Source organism: Delphinus delphis, chromosome 10 (assembly GCF_949987515.2).
Source record: "Delphinus delphis chromosome 10, mDelDel1.2, whole genome shotgun sequence".
Lineage (NCBI taxonomy): Eukaryota > Metazoa > Chordata > Mammalia > Artiodactyla > Delphinidae > Delphinus > Delphinus delphis.
Window position 1 is genome coordinate 32,352,729 of NC_082692.2, and position 19,525 is coordinate 32,372,253.

Sequence of the window (19,525 nt, forward strand, 5' to 3'; positions counted from 1 at the left end):
AGCCTGGGCCTAGGCTCCATGGTAGACCAGAGTCTACACTTTCTCTGCCAACTCCTCCCTTTCCCATTCCTATCTGGTCAGGCAACATAGGCCACCCCATTTGAAGGTTAGTGTCTTGGTCTTCCCAATCCCTTGACCCAGCAAATTCTGTAACTTCAAGGTACTCATAAAACTTGTGTTTATTTTGGCTTCTCCAATAAAATGTTGGCTCCCATGCCTTCAACTCTTCTTTGGGCATGAGGCCTAGACAGTGGGTTGGAGGGTGGGGAGTGTAGGGGTGTGGGGATGCATTACCCTGCAAAGTGACTGGGAGGTAGCAAAGCCAGCCATGGGAACAAAGAGCTCTGTTCTCCTGGTCCCCTGGCTCTGGCACTGGGCAGCTCCCAGCACCACGCAGTGGACAGCATGCCCACCAGCCCTGTTGGTACCAGAAGTCGTCATAGGACAGTTCTTTCTTTAGCACCATCTCTAGAGGAAGCACCTTATTCAGCATCTCATTTGAGCATGAGAGCAGATAGATCCTGCGGCGAGGTCTGCTAAGAGGCTTCATTATCCATTTGAGAGATGACCAGACAGACCCAGAGAGGGAAAGCCACATGCCCAAGGTCACCCAGAAATCAGTGACAAAGCTGGGACCAGAACCCAGGGCCAGACTCAGTGGCTTCCCATCCAGGGCTCATCCCACAGCTCCTCACTGTTGCCCTAACCCAAGGGGCACCTTTATTTACAGAATCCCCCCAGCCATGAGAGGGGTGCCAGAATTCTCAGCAGCCCACTGCATTCTGGGAAGTTGCTCTGTTGCTGGAGGCCAAATAGTCAAGGCTGGATGAGCACAGAGAGGGGGCAACTCCAGCCCTGGACAGGGGGCTCACTGCCCCCAGCCCTGGTCAGAGGGCCTGCCCTTCTGTTCTCCCAGCCCCTGCTGCAGAACTTCCATGGAGGGCCTGCCCCTGATTCCACTCAGTCCTGGACCTGCTTCATGGGCATCTCTTCCTCCTGAGGGTTGGATGGGGCACTGAGGAGGAAGGAGTCATGAGCAATGGTGGGGTTTATCCTCCCAGCCTACCACCCCAGCCTGCCCCATAGGGCTGGCCTAGGGCTCCCCCCAGCTCTTGATATACAAACACATGTACTCCCACAAGTGACTCCCACACATGCTTGACACATCCCTGACATGTAGGCATACCTGAGTGTGTGTACACATCCTCTTCTTCCTGGACACACACACAGGTATGGACTCATTTACACCTCTATACACGCAGTTTACATACCTCAGGTCACACACCCATGCACACGTGCATACATGCACCAGACACACATGTGCAGACATGTCTTCCTCTCTGAATCTTACCTAAGGTGTCAGGTACCTCAGCACCCATACCCACATGCATGTGCTCACACAGATACAGTCCTGTGCACACACCTCTTCCTCTCCACGTCTTGGATGGTCTCTGGTAGTTGTGCCTGCTTTGTCTCTGGTAGCAGGAGGGCAGTGCAGGCAGCCAGCAGGGCGATCCCCCCATAAGCGAGCTTGGGCAGTGACAGCCATACTCCGTCCAGCAAGGCTGCCAGTGGGGCCAAAGAGCCCCCCAGTCGGCCCACCAGTGCAGTCAGCCCCATCCCTGTCTGTCTGCTCAGAGAGAGAGGATGGAGGAGGGGGTTGGTGCTCACACCTACTTGCGGTCATGCCTCATGGGGCTCCCTTTCTGGGCTGGCAGGGCCTGGTGCCCCCTTCTCCCCAGACAGCTAAGAAAGCTGAGTCTTCTTTCAGGTGGTCTTCCCACCCACCCCTAGGCCAGGGGCCCCCAAGCCAGCACCCACCAGAGGATGGGCCCCCATTCTGATAGTACCAATCAGGTATTGCTGAAGGAAAAAAAAAGTCATCAGAAAGAGGATGGGGAAAGGGTAGCGTGAAAGGAAAGGGTCAGCAGCTGGAACAGACCCTGCCATGTTACAGGAGACACAAGGCTTTCTAAACATGCCCAGCTGCCTACCCATCTCCTCCCCACCTGTCAATAGCTACCTGAAAGGGCCAGGGCCTTATGTCCAGAGACAACCCCCAAGGGCAGTTCTGCTTAGGCTGTGTTGAGTAGGATGGGATGGACAGATGGGGCCTTTTTTTTTTTTTTTTTTTTTTTTTGCGGTATGCGGGCCTCTCACTGTTGTGGCCTCTCCTCTTGCGGAGCACAGGCTCCAGACGCGCAGGCTCAGCGGCCATGGCTCACAGGCCCAGCCGCTCCGCGGCATGTGGGATCCTCCCGGACCGGGGCACGAACCCGTGTCCCCTGCATCGGCAGGCGGACTCTCAACCACTGTGCCACCAGGGAAGCCCCAGATGGGGCCTTTTGCGACTGTTTTCTTTTAAAGGAGGCCCAGAAAAGTTGTCTGACCTTGCTCAAGGTCACTTAGTAAAGAAGATTAAATGCCTCACCTCCTCCCAGACTTAGGCAAACACAAACAGCTCTGATTAGCTCTGTAAGGAATGGGCGACAGGGACTGGGGTGCAGTGTGTGTATGTAGGCGTGTTGATAAGAGTTGTGACTAACAAGCCCTCCCTCCAGGTGGCTTGCCTGGGACCCCTCACCTGAGCACGGTAGGGTACAACTCCGACGTGAAAAGGTAGGCAGTGGTGAAGGCAGCTTCAGAAAAACCTTTCCCCATCACCGCCAGGGCGGTGCTCCAGGACTTCACCTCTGGAGGAAAAGGGGTTCAGGCAGTGACGAGGCCTTGCAGAACAGAGGTTCTCCCAGGATAGGAGGTGGAGCCTCCGGAGAGGGCCAGACTTAGCTGGCCTTGAGTCGGGGCTTCCGGGAAAGAGCCGGGTGGCGGTGGGGGGCGGCGTTTTCTCGGCCAGAAGGCGGGGCCTACGGGAATGGGCGGGTCTTGGGGCGGGGCTCACCGGAGGACACCAACAGCCTGAAGCCCAAGGCGAGGGCGGCGCCGAGCAGCGTTCCTGCCAGCGTGAGGCGGCGTCCGGCGTGGCGCACCGACAGGTAGACCAGCAGCTTGGAGGGCAGCTCCACGGCCCCGAAGAGCAGCTGCGTCTGGTACACGTTCAGCCCCAGTCCCGACACATCCAGGCTCACGCCGTAATAGGAAAAGTTCACTCCAAACCTGAGGAGGGTCGCGATGCCACTCAGGGGTCCTCCTTCGCGCCCCCTTGTCCTCTCTTCTCAGGAGCCTTGGCCTTTTAGAGGGACCGTCTCCCCCACCTTCGGAGCCCGCTGCCCACGGTCTTCCGTGTCCCCATAATCCCTTCTGAGTGTGCAGCACATGCCAGTAGCCCAAGCACCTTTATCTAATCTTCACAGCAACCCTGTGAGATAGGAACTAATAGCGTCCGGTTGTACAGAAGAGGCACTGAGGCTCAGAGTGTTAAGTGACCTGTCAAAGGGCTCACAGTAAGGAGGTGGCAGAGCCTGAATCTAACCCCACGTGTCTCTGATGCCTGCTCCATCCTGACCTCCCAGAGCCCCCTTCCCCCCTAGAGGCGGATCCTCCTGCCATCCGCAGTTACAGTTTCACTTGTCCCTTGTCCTCTCACACTCAGCACCAGTGGAGTGTGCCCCTCCCCCACCCCACCAGGCCCAGGTCAGCCCCCGCCTCACCACACCACCATGCAGCACAATGAGATGTGTCGCAGCCTTGGAGTCCGGAACAGGTCTAGGTATGAGGGTGTTCGGACCACCCGCTCCGCAGCAGCCACTTTGCTCAGAGCCTGGTGGGGAGGGAGGAGAGTTTGTGACCTCGGAGTTGGCTATGTGGCCTGAACAAGGCACCTTGTTCTCCCTGGGTTTCCATCCTTCTCTTCTGCAGTAGTGGGGGAGGGGATGCACGTGGGAGCTGAGTAGGGTGGGTCCTGAGTCAAGGGTGTGGCCCACCAGGGCCAGTAGGACATCCTGAAGAGTTTGGAACACTCCATTGGGGGCCAGGAGCTTTTCTTGCACACAGAGTGGATCCCAGGAAGGGGACCCTTGACACAGGGCACACACACACACACACACACACACACACACACACACACACACACACATACACACACACACACGTACTTGCATGCACTCACACATACATTCACTCTCACCTCCTGGCTCAGGCCGTCCTCACCCAGAGGCCGCCCATTGAGCCTGGCACAGCGGAGCAGGTACCTGTGGGCCTCTTCCACACGGCCCTGGGTCAGAAGCCAGCGTGCAGACTCAGGCACCCACCTGGGGGGCAGGAGGAGGCCCTTCAGTCAGAGCACCCTAAGCCACATCTCCCTCCTGGGCACACCACAGGCTGTCAGTTTCCAGGCTCTTCCCCACACAGTCCCCTCAGCCTGGAATGTGTTCTCTTCCCAAGCCCTCCTCACCTGATGAACTATTATTCATCCCTTAAGGCCCAATTTCAAAGCGACCTCTTCCCACTCTTCCTTGCCCAGGCCTAGGTCCTCCACAGCCTGGGAGTCCCTCCTCTACTCAACTGAATTGGTCTTGCTCCCAAAACCTCAGCCCCCAGGACCAGCTACCCACATCACCCACAGGTGACAAGAGGGCATAGGATGGAAGAGAGACAGACATACAGACATACCCACAGGGATCATCCAAAACCAGTTCACTTTGGGGAGGCAATGAAATGCCCACCTCACTCAGCCCCCCACCTCCTGCTTGGACTCCCTACCCCTGTGCTGGCTTGGCCGCCACCCCCACCCCTCCAGGGCGCCAGCCTGTCTGTGCTTGGCTCTGTCTCTTCTGTCACTCATGTGTTCATCTCTATCTGTGCCTCTGAGTCTGCCTTTCGGTCCTGGTTTCTCACTGTCTCTCAGTGGTTCTGTCTCTGTCATTCCATTTCTATCTCTCTATATTTTGTTCCCTGTTTCTCTGCTTCACATGTCTGGTGCCATCTTCTTTGTATTGATCTCTGTCTCTCTTTCTCTCTGTTGGTCACTGACAGTTTCTCTTCATCTCTCAGTCTGTCTTCGAATCTCAGCCTCTGATTAATTCTGTCTCTGGCCTCCTGTATCTCCCACTCCCCAGCTACCCCCAGGTCTCACCAGATGCTGAGGATGCCTGGGGCACAAGGCAGGGTGACAGCCAGCAGAAGCCATCGCCAGTCCCGTATCAGGTAGCCGACCAGTGCCAACAGCATCACACCCCCTGTCCAGAAGGTGCTGCTCAGGACACCTGCCACAGTACGGTGTCCCACGTCCAGCCACTCCAGCTCTGGACCCAGGGCGCAGTTGGAGACAGGAAGACAGTTAGCAAGGGCCAGAGGGGCTCAGTCTCACCCTTGACAACTGCCTCCCTGCAGTCTTCTAGGCCCTACCCGTCCTTTGCCTGCCTCACCCAGTGGCATCACGATGATGGTGAAGCCAGCCAGAGCCGTGCCAGTGAGGGTGCGAGTGATGGCAAACATGGTATAGCTGACTGAGGCTGCAGATGCCAGGCCCAGCACCAGGGAACTCACATAGGCCACGAGCAGCAGACGGCGCCGCCCAAACCTGCACAGGGGTCACGCAGGGTCAGCGCCCTGTAGAAGGGAAGTCCCAAGACAGAGGTATACTAGGCCCATACCCCAGCTAGTGGAAAGGGCTCCCCACCCCACACCCTTGTTGGCCCCCCTACCTCACCCCACCTGTCAGACAGGTATCCGAAGGCCACGGCCCCCACCAGCACACCGGCGAAGAAGAAGGTGGAAGTGGCTCTGTTCAGGCCTTTCTGCTCACACACCAGGTCCCACTGCAGGGACAGGCAGGGAGGGGCCTCCTATGGGCACAGGGCCCTCTCCAGCTGGTACCAATCCCTCTTCTCCTAGACCCCAGGTTCTTCTGAGGTCAACTGTGCCATCCTGGTACCTCCATGTCAGATAGCCCCCAACTATTCACCCCAGCTTGGGAGGGGTGGTGGAAAACTTTGCCCCTCCCCAATTCTGCAGCCTCAGTGTCTTCCCATAGAAGGCCTTGACCCTGACAACAGTTCTGCTCCTTCCCAGAGAGACTCTGCCCCCACCTGCACTCCTCTAGATGGATTATGCAAATCCTAGACCTGGGGCCCGGAAAAAAGGAAGAGGGAGGAGTCCTCTATTGTTTCTCCACCTCTTAGTACAGAGACACCCTTCTCAAATCTCTGCCCCAGCTCCCTAGAGCCATCTTAGCCCTCACCTGCCCTAATCACCTCCCAGTTAATGATAGCAGCTCTCACACAGGGGCTTTACTACAAGCCAGGAACGAAGCTCAGTACTTTGAATTTATAGATCCCATCTACAGATTGGTAAACTGAGACTCTAAACGGTAAAGTAATGTGTCTAATGCCCACATGGTAATCACCCAAGGCAATGGCAGGCCCATCCACTCGCACGTCCCCCAACCTCCCAGCTCGGGTACCTCAGTTGCAATGGTGGAGGAGAATTCCGAGTGGTCGTACTCCCAGCCCTGAGGGCAGGGCACTGTGGAGGGCTCACCCTCCAGCTGCTCCCCAGGGCTCTGCCCCCCTCCCCACAGCGTGGTGTTGGGGAGGGCCTGGAGATGGGTGAAGAGGAGGCAGGAGCTGAGCCTGCCATCAGGCTCCCGGGGCAGGTGGGCCTCCAGCCACTCGTCCTGGTGACTGAAGTTGGCAGGGACTCCAGGCAGGGCACAGCGGTGGGCTGGCACAGCAGCCAGGAAGATGGGCAGGAGGAAGTGCATGGGCAGCAGCACACGGGGCAGGGCCAGCAGTGCCACGTTCCGCAGCTGGAAGGGCCCAAAGCCTCCCACCTTGTGTAGCAGCTCCTCGAATCCCATGCTGCCCACCTACCAACCTTCTCCAGCACGGACTCCCTCTGTAGTGCCCAGCACAGCTCAAACTGCCCACCACTTGGACCCTTGGACTCTGGAGGCGGGAGTAGACTGACTGATGAGCAGAGAGCCTGCAGCCAGAATCCAGCCCTCAGGGGCTGGCCCAGGATTGGGCCCTCCCAGGCCACCCAGGTCTCCAGGGATCCCTGCCTGTCTGGCCCAGTGCCTGGGGGGAGGGGCTGCCATCCATTCAGAGGTCACTGACTCCGTGGCTCTGGGACTTACATATTGGTGCTCAAGGACCAAGTGGGGCAACCTTGTGCTGCCATGATGGGGTAGCTGGGTATGTAGGAGGTGAGGCCCTAGCCCCTTGGTCAGCAGAGCTTCCAAGGGTCCCTAAAAGGGGAGGTCCCCTGGAGCATAGTGCCAGCTCTCCCTGGTTGCCCTTTGTCCTGTGAAGCCTTAGTTCAGCTTGGTCTTTTTGCAGCCACAGCCTGACCAGCAGCTCAGGATGCAAGACTGACAGCCAGGTCCTAACCAGGTGAAGGGTTCTTCCTGCTGAGCCAAAAGGCCTCCTTGTACCCCTACCTGGAGCTTATGCCCTGGCCTGAGACACACCTGGAACCACACTGGACAGCCTGGCTGATCTGGGGGTCTGAGACCTATCACCCTCCCACTTCTTCACTCAGGGGCTCTTCTCATATACACAGTCCCTTCTGCCTGCCCTCTGCCCCTATTTCAGGAGCTTCCTAGATTACCCCGTGGTGTCTGGGGGGTGGGGGGTGGTGGTAGGGAAGGAAAGGGTTTGCCAAGGTCCTGGCATAGTTGCCTGCAATGAATGCCTAAGACTCAGAATTTGTCTGACTCCCCACTCAGTTCTCATTCATGTCCCCCTGCCGCGAAAGCACAGAGAAAGCCAGCAATGTCAGATTTATTCTGATCTGATTCTCCAAACACCAGGTTGGCAAATAAGCTTCTAAAGAGCCTAAGCGACAAAAACATTTGAAAACCTCTTATTTAATCTAGCCCCCACTTTGAAGAGTTAAGATAAACTGTTTGGGAGGCTGGGAACACGGCTTGCTGGGTTCACACAGTGACTCAGCAGCAGAGCTGGAGAGAGGACCAGGACCCCTGACTCTTGCCCAGGCCTTTGACCCAAGCTGCTGAGCTGGAGATGTTCCAGTTTGCCCTAAGCTGGGCTCACTGAGAAAGCTCTGGGAAAAGAGCTAAATTGTTGACATGGTGTGTGTTAATGGTGATGCTAATAGGCTTGGGAGTGAGGGCAGTGATTTGGTGGTGGTGACAGAAGGTGATAATAGTAAAAGATATTGAGCCTCTTGTGCAACCTCAGCATTCTGTAAGGTACAAAGATGCCTTGGCCACAGTCCCTGCCCCCAGTGAGCATGCAGTCTGGTGAGAGGGTTAAAATAAGTGATACAACCCCCCCTGCTTCCAGTCTCACCCCTCTCAACACACCCACCACAATGAACATTTTAAAACACAAATCTGACAGGGTAATATCTCTGTTTAAAACCCTTCACCGTGGTACTTCCCTGGCGGTCCAGTGATTAAGACTCCGCCTTGCAATGAAGGGGGTGCGGGTTCAATCCCTGGTCAGGGAGCTAGGATACCACATGCCTCGTGGCCAAAAAACCAAATCATAAAACAGAAGCAATATTGTAACAAATTCAATAGACTTTTTAAATGGTCCACATCAAAAGCAAACAAACAAAAAAACTCCTCACCAGCTCCCTCTGCTGGAGGGTGAAAGTCCAGCTCCCTAGCTTGGCCCATATGACCCTCCATATGACTCCTCTCCCCAAGCCTGTCTCTGACCCCTCCCCACCATGCCCCATTCCCTCCAGTACTCTGGGTGCGGTCCTGAAGGCAGCCCTGGCCTCCCTCCTATTCACCTGGTGCGTGCCCCAGCCACTCTGGAGACCAGCTCAAGAGTGAGAAACTCCTTCCCTCTTGCTCTCACCCATATGTGACCCCCACATTGTTGGTTCCTCCCTCATTTGATACTATGTAATCATTTCTATAAAAATATAAAATACCATAACTGTTTGCGGTTCCTGAGAGGTAAGTTTTGCAGCCATCTCATCACCATGGTCCCTCCAGCGACTCCACAGGGGAATACTCTGAGGTTTTTCCACAGCCAGAGAGAACAGCCAGTGAGGCCAACCCTGGGCATTGGCTGTGGTGCCTTCGTTTTCACAGTGGAGGGTTCTCTCCTGCCTTAACATGAGACGTAGCTAATAGTCACCTCTCTCTCTTTGCATTGGCTTCTAGGCAACTCAGATATAAATCTGAAGCCCCTTTCTACAGAGAGTAATTTGACATTAACTGTACCACCAGCTTCATCTTATTCCCTGCCTCCACCCCATATGGCAGCTCTCCTCTCTGATGTCATCAAGGAATGGTGGTGATAATGACCATGATGTTTGGAGGCTGGAAAAGCAAGGACAAGCAAGGTAGGAAATGCCAGGAGTCTAACCAGAGTACTGATCAGCTCTGAATCACCAGTCAAGAGCTGGTTTTGATCAAATTTTTAACCATCCCCATGCCCCTCCAACCTGGGAATCCAAACTTGGGCTCAGAGGCCAAGATAGAAGGAGACCCTCATTTATACCAGACTAGATGAGAAGGAGCCTTGTGCATGGGAAAAACAACTCCTTACTTGAAATTACACTAGAACTGTTGGAGGGTTTGGGAAAGAATAAGTTCCTGGAGTAAACAATTCCCTATTTGGGATTGCCTGCAATAGAGACTTCTTACACTTTAGTGTTTCTTACTCTTTTTCCTCTCTCTCCACTGAGAGACCTCCCTATCTTACTTGGGGCTTCACTGACCATTAATCATTGCTACAACCCAAGTAATCATTTCCTACATTGATGATGGTGGTGATGACAGAATCCATTGTAGTGGGAAATATGGTGATGGGATGGATGGTATACCAGTGATGGAGGTGGGCATACTGATGGCAGAAATGATGGTGACTGGAATAGGGATGAAGGATATGGGGCTAGGGATAGTGGTAATAGTGATGTGGTTATGAGGGCAGTGGTGGTGATGATGGTCATAATGGTGGTGGTGGTCATGTTGAAGATACATAAGCTCCTGGAGAACAAGAATTTTGTCTCTCTTGTTAATCGTGTCATCAGAGCCTAGTAGTGGTGATGGTGATGGTGGTGGTGACTGCAGCTGATGGAGAAGGGTATCTGTGATTTGAGTGATAAGGGTGCTGGTAGTGGTGGGTAATAGAGTTAGAAGCAGGTAATGGAGATAGAGGTGGTGATTGTGGTAAAATTGATGGTGGTGACAATGGGTGATGTTACACTACTTCGGGCTTAATTGTACATGGGATGGAGAGGAATACAGAAGATGCCACCTGGAACGGATGAAAATGTGCTTGTCTCATATTTCCCTCTGACTAATGGCCAAATTCCAATGACCATGCAGATTCTCCTCCCCCATCAGCACATCACCATGGGCAAGACTAGGCTCCTGCATCGGCTGAGGACTTAGAAGTTCATCTTGACCACCCTTCAGTCTTGGCTTGGTCTCAGCTCTTATCCTGGCCTTGACTCCTGAGTAGACAGTGGGAAAATCTCAGCAGGCCCCAGTGTATGACGATCAGAGACATGACACCCTCCACGTTCCCACTCTGGTCTCTTTTTTCCAGAGTGTCCCCCATGGACCTCTCTTTACTAACAAAGTCCCCTCCAGTGTCCTGGGTCTTTTGGCCCCTATCAAGCCCCTGATTGAGGAACCTTGCTCAAGCCACTCATTTCTCTGTGCCGCTGTCCTCAGAGCTCTCTTGGCCCTAGAACAGAAAAGACAGTCTTTCTGAGGGAGTGGAGAGAAGGTCAGCAGGGGGCTGGGCAGGTTCTCACCTGTGGAGCCAAGCTGTGAGGGAAGTGAGTGTGCCTCGCAGGTCTCAGGTTCCTGGGGGAGGAGGGCGGGCAGGGGTTCTCTGTAACCCTCTAAAGCTGTCCTCCTTGGCGTAGCCCACTCCTGCCACAGGCTTGGTCCTGCCCCCCTCACTCCTCTCTCTACTCCCCGAATCACACCAGTGACCACCACACTGAACCACACATAGTCCTCACACCTCCACACCTTGCCCCCGCTGCTCTCTACGTGCCCAACTCCTGTTTCTCCTTCAAAATTCAGTCTAAAAGTCATATTCGTCGGAGGGCCTTCCTTCAAGTTTGCAGTCTGACCTGGGAGGCCCTACCTGAGCCTCAGGTATCAGCGCACATAGAGCCTCGTGTAAAGTGAAAGTTAATTTACAGCCACCTCCTAGAGGGCACACTCTGCCTTGTCTCAGTTCCTGGATGGTGTCCCATGTCTGGCATAGCTTCTGGTACATGTGGGGCTCAGAATTAGTTGAACGAATGAATGATTGAAGGAATTCTAAACAACAATGAATGAATAGTCCTTGGCATTCCTTCATTCATTCATAATAATAAAAGAAATTAAAAAATAGAACAAGATATTTTTCATCTACTTGATTATTCTGGGGATTTCTCCTAGAATTAGACGTAAGCAAAGATTGGAGCCAGGATGTTGATTTTGGCACTATTTGAAATAGTGAGAAGTTGGAAAGACTCTAATGAAAGCACAATGTGGAGCTGGTTAGATAGATGATAGAACATTCATGCCATGGACCATTACGTAGCCATTAAAAAGAACACGAGGATCCTCCTACATTGCTGGTGGGAAAGTAAAATGGTATAGCCCTTGTGGAAAAGTTTGGTAATTCCTCAACATATGAAACATAGAGTTACCATATGACCCAGCAATTCTACTTCTATATTCTACCTATATACTTAGAATATAGACCCAAGAGAAATGAAAACATATGCTCACACAAACACTCGTAAATGAATGTTCATAGCAGCATTATCCATAATAGCCAAAAGGTAGAAGCAACCCAAAGTCCATCAGTTGATGACTGGATAAACAAAATGTTGTCTATCCACACAACAGAATATCATTCAGCCCTGAAAAGGAATGAAGTACTGATAAAAAACTAAATATGATGAACCTTGGAAACATGCTGTGTAAAGAAGGCAGTCACAAGAGCCACATAGGGTGTGATTCCAGTGATATGAAATGTCCAAAACAGGCGAATCTATATAGAGCCAGAAAGTAGATTGCCTAGGGCTAGAGGGGTTGGGGGGAAATGGGAGTGACTGCTATAGGTATGGAGTTTCTTTCTGAGGTGATGGAAATGTTCTAAAATTGATTGTGATGATTGGTTGTACAACTCTATGATGTACTAAACACAAGGAAGATCTGTATTTGAAGACATTGCTGGGTGTAAAAATCATGTTTCCGAATAGTAGGTGTAACATGCTCCTCTATTTATAAGAAATATATGTGGAGAGAGTGCTATTATTATAAACATAAAAGAAGGTCTGAGATGGTGTACAGCAAGTGGGTCACAGGGGTCACCTGTAGATGGTCCCATCTGTGGGTGGGAGGCTTTCATGTCTGATTTTATATGCTTTTAGCGCTTGCCTTTTTACTACAAATATGACCTGCTTTTGACATGTTTGAACAAGAAGGAAGGTAAAAGCACGTGGGGGCCCCACCGAAATCTAGTGAATCAGACCCTAGAGCCCCCTTGCATCGCGTCAAAAGAAAGGGGGGCCCAGGAAGTCACGGAGGGAAACAGGAGATGGTTACACAGGTTCTGGAATGTCAGAGCTGTGGTGGAGTGGTCTTCTCGGAGGGAGAGCAGGACATCAAAGCCTGGGCCCTTCTCTCTCTGATCTCAGACAGGGCTGGGAGCCTACCCTGGGACAGAAATTATTTACGTATTGCCTAGGTGAAAGATTCACACGTAGTGAACCTAGGGTCCAAAATGCAAGAAGTACAGCGAGTACACTACACTGCAGCCTCCCTCCCCCCAGCTCGCCTCCCAGAGCAGCCAGAGGCCTCTAACTCATCTGCCCAGCTGAACATTATACACACAGTTCTTTTACTGTACACAAAAAGCCGCCTCCTTCATGGTAGAGCTTCACAGTACCCCACGATGTCACACGGGTGGCCATGTTCTACTAACAGGCCCCAATTAACGGACATTTAGATGACTTCTGAGCACTTGCTTTTACAGGTCTACAGTCTCTTACCCAAACCATCGAAAATCTTTTAGAATCCAGAATATATTTATATTTAGAAAGGCAACTCGGTGCATATTCCATATATCATGAAACACCCTAGTAGGATCTAAGGCAGCGCCGTGCAAACACATGAATATTTCCACTGCAAACATGTATGGTAAATGGAATTAATAAAGACTATAAACGGTCTTGGCAGGTTTTGTTACCAAATGAGTTTATGCCAATCTAATGGGGAGACTCCCAAGTTTCAGAAACTTTTGGCTTTCGGAATTGCAGGTGAGGCTTTGCAGAGTTCAAAGAGTGCTGCCATGAATAACTTGGGACACATATAATTTTGCAAGTTTACAAGTATATCCATAGGATACATTTCTAGGAGTGGAGGCTCTGTTCATTTGTGATTTACATAGGTTTTGTTAGAATAATGACCATTTATCTTCCTTGTCTGTAAGCTGCTGTACTTTATGGTTTTCCAAACACTTGTATTTTTGTCTGTTAATTTGGGGGGCAATGAAAATTCTCCCTCCCTCCCTCTCTGCACAAAGCTAGACTTAGAGTCTCTGGGAGCCAGGGGAGCCAAGAGAGCCTGAGCTTTGCTGTCAGAGACAGCAGGACCATCCCCTTCCACCAGCGTAAGCCTGAGCAAATTTCCAGTATCCATCCTGAGCTTCCATATCCTTTTCTGTAGACAATCTGCCTCCATGACAGTCCCTCCCCACTTTCCCATCAACCTGCTCTCTTCTCTCCTGTCTACCCCCAGCCCCAGGGCCTGGGCTTTGCCCTCTCTCCCAAATGAAAAAGAGTCCAGGCCAACAGAAAGAAAGGTCCACAGGCTTTTTAATGGTGTGATGGCTACTTCCCTTCCGAGACCCGATCTAATCATGACAGGGGCTTCCAGGGGGTGGGGGTGGCGGGTGGACAGGTGCAAGGTGGGCAGAGGCCATGCAGTGACTAGGAGGGGTGGGGGAGGGTGTTACATTCTTTTTGGCATGTAAACATTCTTCAGTGGCTTCCCCAGGGAGAGGGCAAGGGCAACTCTCTGCCCCCTACCCCATGACCACCAGGGCTGGTCCCCGGAGCTGAGAAGACTGAGCAAGCCAGGCCCCTGCGAGGATCTGGGAAGGGGGCAGCCCACGTGTTTGGGGCCCGGCTCCTCGCCTGCACCTTCTTCGTGCACAGTGCGGCTGGGGAGGGGAGGCATGTTTTGGGGTGAGCAGACCTGCATCCGAGCCAGTGACACAGGCTGTGGTGATGAGGAAATGCTGGAGGGGTGTGGTGGTGGTGGTGTGACACTCTTTTATAGAGAAGGCGCTCAGGACTGGGAAGGCTTGGTGGCAGGGAATGGGTGCCCAAGGGGGAAGAAGCTGCAGCTGGGGGTGGGGGCACTGGAAGGTGTGGTTTCCTCTGCCCTGGATCCTTCTGAGGGAGAAGAGCAGAGTCAGTCCCCTAGCCCCCTCGCACACTCGCCCCTTCCTCTCCTCCCCCCACCTCAGTGACATTCAATGACGCAGAGGCCTGAGGTCAGTTGGGAGCCCTAGGGAGGTCCGGAATCCCAAAGGCAGACAGGGTTTTGTGTCTCTGCCCAGCTCCAGTGCTGGGTGAAGCGAGAGGGTGGGATGGGCCTGGGGCTCTCTCAGGCCGCCCCCTTTTCCCTCCCAACACCAAACCAGGGTGTTGTTGGTCCTGGGGCAGGGGTGAGGCTGGGGGCCCTACATTCACAGTTCGGTTGGTGGCAAGGAGCAGGCCCAGGACCTGGGCACCAGGGGTCATGCCCGGGTCCCCACCTGGCACGAGCTGATTGTCATTCGGAGAAGCTCTAGGTGGGAGGGAGTGGCCCTTCCTCCACCCCCTCTGCTGGATCCAGAGGGCAGCAGAGGCCTTGGGAGGGTCTCGGGTTGACAAAGAGGGCTCTGTCCGGAGAGGTTTCCTGAGTGTTCTGGGAGCTTCTGCGTCAGCATTGGGTGAATCTCGAAGGCCATCCACCCTGGAGTCCTCCCCTGGGCTGGTCTGCAGAGAAACCACCACCTTGGCATAGAAGCAGCTGCCCAAGCTGCCGACTCTCCATCAGGGGCTTCAGCTGGCACCACCAGGCTTCTCTCGGGGCCAATTTCCTCACGGGCATCCTTCTAAGTGATGGTGGCTGGATGCTGCCAGATCACTGGGGCAGGCTGGGACCTTTCTTCCTCTTCCCTTGGTTGTCTTGCCTTGCTGTCTATGACCCAGGGAAGAACAGAGGGGCCAGGCCAGGGGACAGAGGCTGTGTGTGCTGAGGATGGAGAAGGCCTGCAGGGGACCTGTCCCAGATAGGCAGGGTTGGCTATCCCTCCTGCAGCCCCTTGGCCCAGATGTAGGCAGTTGAGGCTGATGATGAGTTGGGATGGACTATGCAGGAGCCAGACCCAGGAGGAGGCCCCATATCCATTCACGGAGCAGCAGAGGCCTCACCCGCTGCAGGGACTGCTCAGCCACATGGGCTGGGATTAGGACAAGAGGGGACAGGCTGAAGGGTGAGCTGGAGGCGGAGGGGACTGGGGCTGGACCTATCACACAAGCATACAATCTGGAAGTTAAAAGGGCCTTTCTGCCTTGAGTCCAGGGGCCAGCTGTCTGTCTGTCTGCCTATTTCTGCTCTCTCTCCCACTGGGGGAGATGATGGTCTGATCCAGCCTACTCCCCACAGGCAGGAGGACAGGCATGGTGACCCAGCTAGAACTGAGTCCCTGAACCTCCAAAGGGCCAGTGCAGAGAAGATGATAACCAGCCGTTCTCCACCTCCACTGAATTCAGGAGAGAGAGAAGTTGGCTGAAACTGCAGTAGGCAAGATTGAGGTTAGATGGCAAGAAGGAATTCCTGATGGTGAGGGATCCTGAGCACTAGATCCGGGGACAAAGGGAAGGGGTGAAACCTTTTTTAAAGCCCCCCTCTAACTTCCCATTGGGAAACACTTGCCCAGGAAGGCAGCCCACACACACTTGATGGTTCCCACTGAGGTCCCACACAAACTAAGGGGGAGGGGGTCTTGGCACCCTAGAGGCGCAAGGGAGCACCCTTCCCCCATCACCTGTCCACTGCCTCCTACAGGGGTGTCCAGGATGACTGACAGGGCAGGTCAGACCTGCCTCCTCACACCACAGTAGACCAATGGCTCCTAGGTCTCACCTCCCCAACCCCCATCTGGCAGCTGAGAAGAGCCCTTTCCAACCACCACAGCTCCCGGGAGATGTGAGATTAACCCCTAGTGGGAGGCTGGAGCCTCCACTTCTGGAATTTGAGGCTGCCTTTCCGAAAGGGTTGGGGCGTGTAGCTTTGGTTGGATGAGGGTCAGGAGGAGGGAAAGGCGCCGCAGGATGTGTAAGCAGAGTTCCCTGGGGGGGCTTGGAGAGCAGCAGAGGCCTGGTGGTTAGCAGGGCGTCCCCATTCGTGGAGTCCTTGGTGAAGAGTCGCTGAGCCTTCCCCGGGGCGTAGGGTGAGCCTGCCCCACCTGAAGGGCAGCAGGGGGAGGGGCGGAGACAGGGGAGGATGGGGAGGCGGACACTCCCGCCGCGGCGCCGCGTCCCCTTCCGCAGGGCCGGCGGGTGGGCGCGGCGTGTGCTGGCGCGCGTCCTCGCGGGTGCAGGCAGGAAGCTGGGGCCGCGGGTGGCGCGCGTCAGGCGCGTAAGGCTGTGCTGGGAGCTGTTCCAGTGTGGCCGGCTGCAGGTGGGGGGCCGGGGTGAGGGTGAGGGGCCACGGAGCGCCGCGCGCGTCATTATCTGGCCCCAGCCCGACCCTCCGCAACCCCCGCCCGGCCTTTGGTTGCGCGCTGAGTCTGGAGTTTCCCTCTGGGTCCTTTCTTGGGGGCCCCCGGGGAGGGGGTGCCTTCAGGCTGGGCCCGGGCCTGCGGGGCGCCCCGGGGTGGGGGGGCCCCCAGCCGGGCCTGGTGCGACGGGGAGGGGCTCTCTTTGCGGGACAGGGACCGGCTCCGGGGGGAGGCGCTGGGATGGTGCGCGGAGGAGGCGGGGAGGCCGGGACTGCGCGGGGCTGGGGGCCTGGTGCCGGCTTGGGCTCGCCCTGGGCCCGGGCCACGGCTCGCCCTGGGCCCGGGCCACGGCTGTTTGGGACGGAGGTCAGCAGCAATGGCCGTCCCTGGGGGCTTCTGCAGCTGGAGCCTGCGGGAGGTGCGGAGGGCAGAAGGCAAGAGACAAGAGGAGGGCAAAGAAACAAAAAGACATTTTCAGAATCTCTCTGGGCACTGAGCTCCAGAGTCCTGCATCCTCAGAGCTGGATGAAACTGAGGAGACCTTGGCACAGATGGATAAACTGAGGCATGGTGCCCCATCCTCCAGAACGGGACCTCTAAGGGCCACACACTCCCAGGCTGCTACCAAAAGAGCTTGCTCCAGGCTTTGTTTGATGTCTCTGTTTTATCTTTAAAATTCGCGTGGATTTTACATTCTACTCTATTATATACCCATGTTTATATTAATATGAATAATGTTTTCTCCCAGCTATTCTGGCCTTTATCCTTTGGCCTCAAATGCCCCATGGCACGCCAGAGGCTGTGTGTGGACCCCACTGGCCCCCATCAACCTTTTCCCAAGCCTGGCCTCCTTGGAACCCCTCCAGACACACTCACTGCAGCCACTCCCTTGAGCCCAGTGAGAGGGCTGGGACCTGAGTCAGAAGAGAGACTTAGTTGGGGAGGGGGTGGACAGGGGGTGTGGCTGAGGGTCCTTCCTGAATTATCAATGGCCCTTGGCTCCAGGGAAGCGTCTGCCGGTGGAGGCCTTCTGTAGTCACCCTCTGCCTGCCCTGGGACTAGCAGCAGTTTCTCACCTGCTGGTGATGGCTGTGTCAGATGCTGGGGCCGCACCTTGGGGTCTGTCAGGGGGCTGCTGGGCTGCGGCAGGCGTGGGCATGCGTATGCTGATGGGACGGGGGATCCGGCTCCGGGTGGCAGCTGCCCGCCCGGCTTTCCTGGGCACCGCGGGCTCAGAGGCAGGCGTGTCCTCCTCCGAGCCTGTGCCTGAGAGCGTCTCAGAGGCACGGCGCTGCTCCTCACTGGAAGAGGATGAGGCCCCAGAGGCCAGGCGCAGCAGCAGGCGGCCCTGCCTCTTCTCCATCACCAGCCGCGCCAGGTCCTGCTGTGGTCGCGCCCTCTTGCCCCACCGCTCTTTGGCCGACAGTGAGCCTGAGGGCTCCGAGCCTGTGTCCTCCTCAGACAGCAGGACAGGGATTCGGCTCCTGGGGCGAGGGCCTGGCCTGGCCTGGCGACTGGGGGAGATGGTGGCCAGTTTCTCGGGACCCGGCTCCAGCAGGGACGCTGGGGCTGGCCCATCGGCAAGGGCTGGGCCATTGGGCAGTGAGTCTGTGGTCACCTCCAAGGGGCTGCTCCCGGGGGGGGCGGACAGGACACAGCTCACCAGCCCTGATAGGGCAATGCCGTTCTCCAGGTACACGGAGGCCCCCTCCTCCGCAGCCCTGCCATCAGAGGGCACCTCCAGGCCCAGCTCCCCCCCAGCGCTGAGCTCCTCAGACCGGGAGGCTTGTCCACCAGAAGACATGACATTGAGGTGGGTTTTCTCTGCAATGTGCACAAAGGTCCTCTCGACTTTGGTGAAGGGCGAGGAGGTGACTGCCACTCCCCCTGCCCCTATGGTCACTGCCCCAGCCCCCGGCCCTGTCCCGGTCCCAGGGGGCTTGGGCTCAGACTTGAGGACAGAGGACAGGGTGCCTGGCTCAGACACGTCCAGCTGGCTGCCAGTGGGCTGGGGCCGTTCGTGCTGAGGAGTGAGGGCAGCCAGAGTGCCCAGGTCAGGGTCGGGGGCCAGGTCGGCAGTGACAGGCGACTTCTTCATGTCGCCAGGGGAGACGAGCACCAGCGTTTTGGAGCCCTCCTCAGGCTCCAGGTCCCCGTCAGCCATGGAGGCTCGGCCCCTGGACTCTTTCTGATCATCGGCCAGCAGCGTGGACGGGGCGCCCTCCTGGCTCCGGTCCGTGCTCCTCTCGCTGCCCTCACTGCTGGAGCCACTGTGTGGCCCCAGCACCTCCCCCAGGGCCACTGCCTCCTCCTCCTCCTCTTCTTCCTCCTCTTCTTCCTCCTCTTCCTCCTCCTCCTCCTCCTCTTCTTCTTCCTCTTCTTCCTCCTCCTCCTCCTCCTCCTCCTCTTCCTCCTCCTCCTCCTCCTCTTCCTCCTTCCCATTCGTTTGAGGCTGAACAGGCGCCAGCGGGACCTGCGGGGTGGCAAGTAGCATGTGCGAGAAGTCCACCCTCCGGACCCTGTTGAGCAGCCGAGCCCGTTCGCGGTAATCGGAAAGATCCTTCTTGTAGTCCTGGTAGGGCAGGCTCAGGGGCACAGCTCGCGGGAGACCATTCACCTCAAACGGGGGCGCCACGGAGAACACCTGCAAGGGGCACACACAGGGACCCACTGAGGTCACCCCCCCATCCTGGGCCGGAGAAGGCCCGACTGCACTCCCAGGCTACGAGGCCCACGAGACTGTGAGTTCCACTAGAGCACATGCTGGGGCTGTTTTGCTCATCGCTCTGTCCCCAGGGCTTAGAATGGTCCCTGGCACCTAGTAAGTGCTCAATAAATCTCTGATGAATAACTGTGTTCATGCTCCAGGTCCCCTGAGGTCCCAGGCCTTGATCCTGGTGGCTTTTCTG

At 55.6% G+C, this 19,525-nt stretch overlaps 2 protein-coding genes across 3 annotated transcripts in view; both read right to left on the reverse strand.

Moving 5' to 3' along the window:
* Positions 1 to 5: 5 nt before the first annotated feature.
* On the reverse strand, positions 6 to 6,851 carry SLC22A7 (solute carrier family 22 member 7). Of its 2 annotated transcripts, none has more exons than XM_060021780.1 (10): positions 6,362 to 6,851; positions 5,614 to 5,717; positions 5,325 to 5,479; positions 5,033 to 5,201; positions 4,085 to 4,208; positions 3,609 to 3,718; positions 2,900 to 3,114; positions 2,585 to 2,693; positions 1,424 to 1,630; positions 6 to 1,015 (listed from the first exon to the last, which is right to left on the reverse strand). In XM_060021780.1, the coding sequence occupies exons 1-10, from the start codon at positions 6,755 to 6,757 to the stop codon at positions 961 to 963; spliced, it is 1,644 nt and encodes a 547-aa protein (XP_059877763.1). In that variant the 5' UTR covers positions 6,758 to 6,851; the 3' UTR covers positions 6 to 960. The 2 variants fall into 2 exon arrangements, with proteins under 2 accessions (XP_059877763.1, XP_059877764.1); XM_060021781.1 differs by having other exon boundaries at positions 900 to 996.
* A 6,860-nt stretch (positions 6,852 to 13,711) lies between these two features.
* The window catches only part of TTBK1 (tau tubulin kinase 1), a 41,796-nt gene continuing 35,982 nt past the window's right edge, over positions 13,712 to 19,525 (reverse strand). The window contains exons 14-15 of the mRNA XM_060021783.1: positions 17,693 to 19,260; positions 13,712 to 17,025 (exon numbers count right to left, since the gene is read on the reverse strand). Coding sequence (XP_059877766.1) covers positions 16,626 to 17,025; positions 17,693 to 19,260 — 1,968 coding nt within the window. The 3' untranslated portion in view covers positions 13,712 to 16,625. The remainder of the gene's footprint in view (positions 17,026 to 17,692; positions 19,261 to 19,525) is intronic.

What these genes read in the sequence shown, in the direction of transcription:
- SLC22A7 (XM_060021780.1), bottom strand. Translation starts at nt 6,757, where the DNA reads ATGGGATTCGAGGAGCTGCTACACAAGGTGGGAGGCTTTGGGCCCTTC. An exon ending in CCTCCACCATTGCAACTGAG is followed by an intron (nt 5,718 to 6,361) that starts GTACCCGAGCTG and finishes CTGTCCCTGCAG; the next exon opens with TGGGACCTGGTGTGTGAGCA. An exon ending in CAAGACGTGGAGAGGAAGAG is followed by an intron (nt 1,016 to 1,423) that starts GTGTGTGCACAG and finishes CTTCCTCCTCAG; the next exon opens with TGCCCCATCCAACCCTCAGG.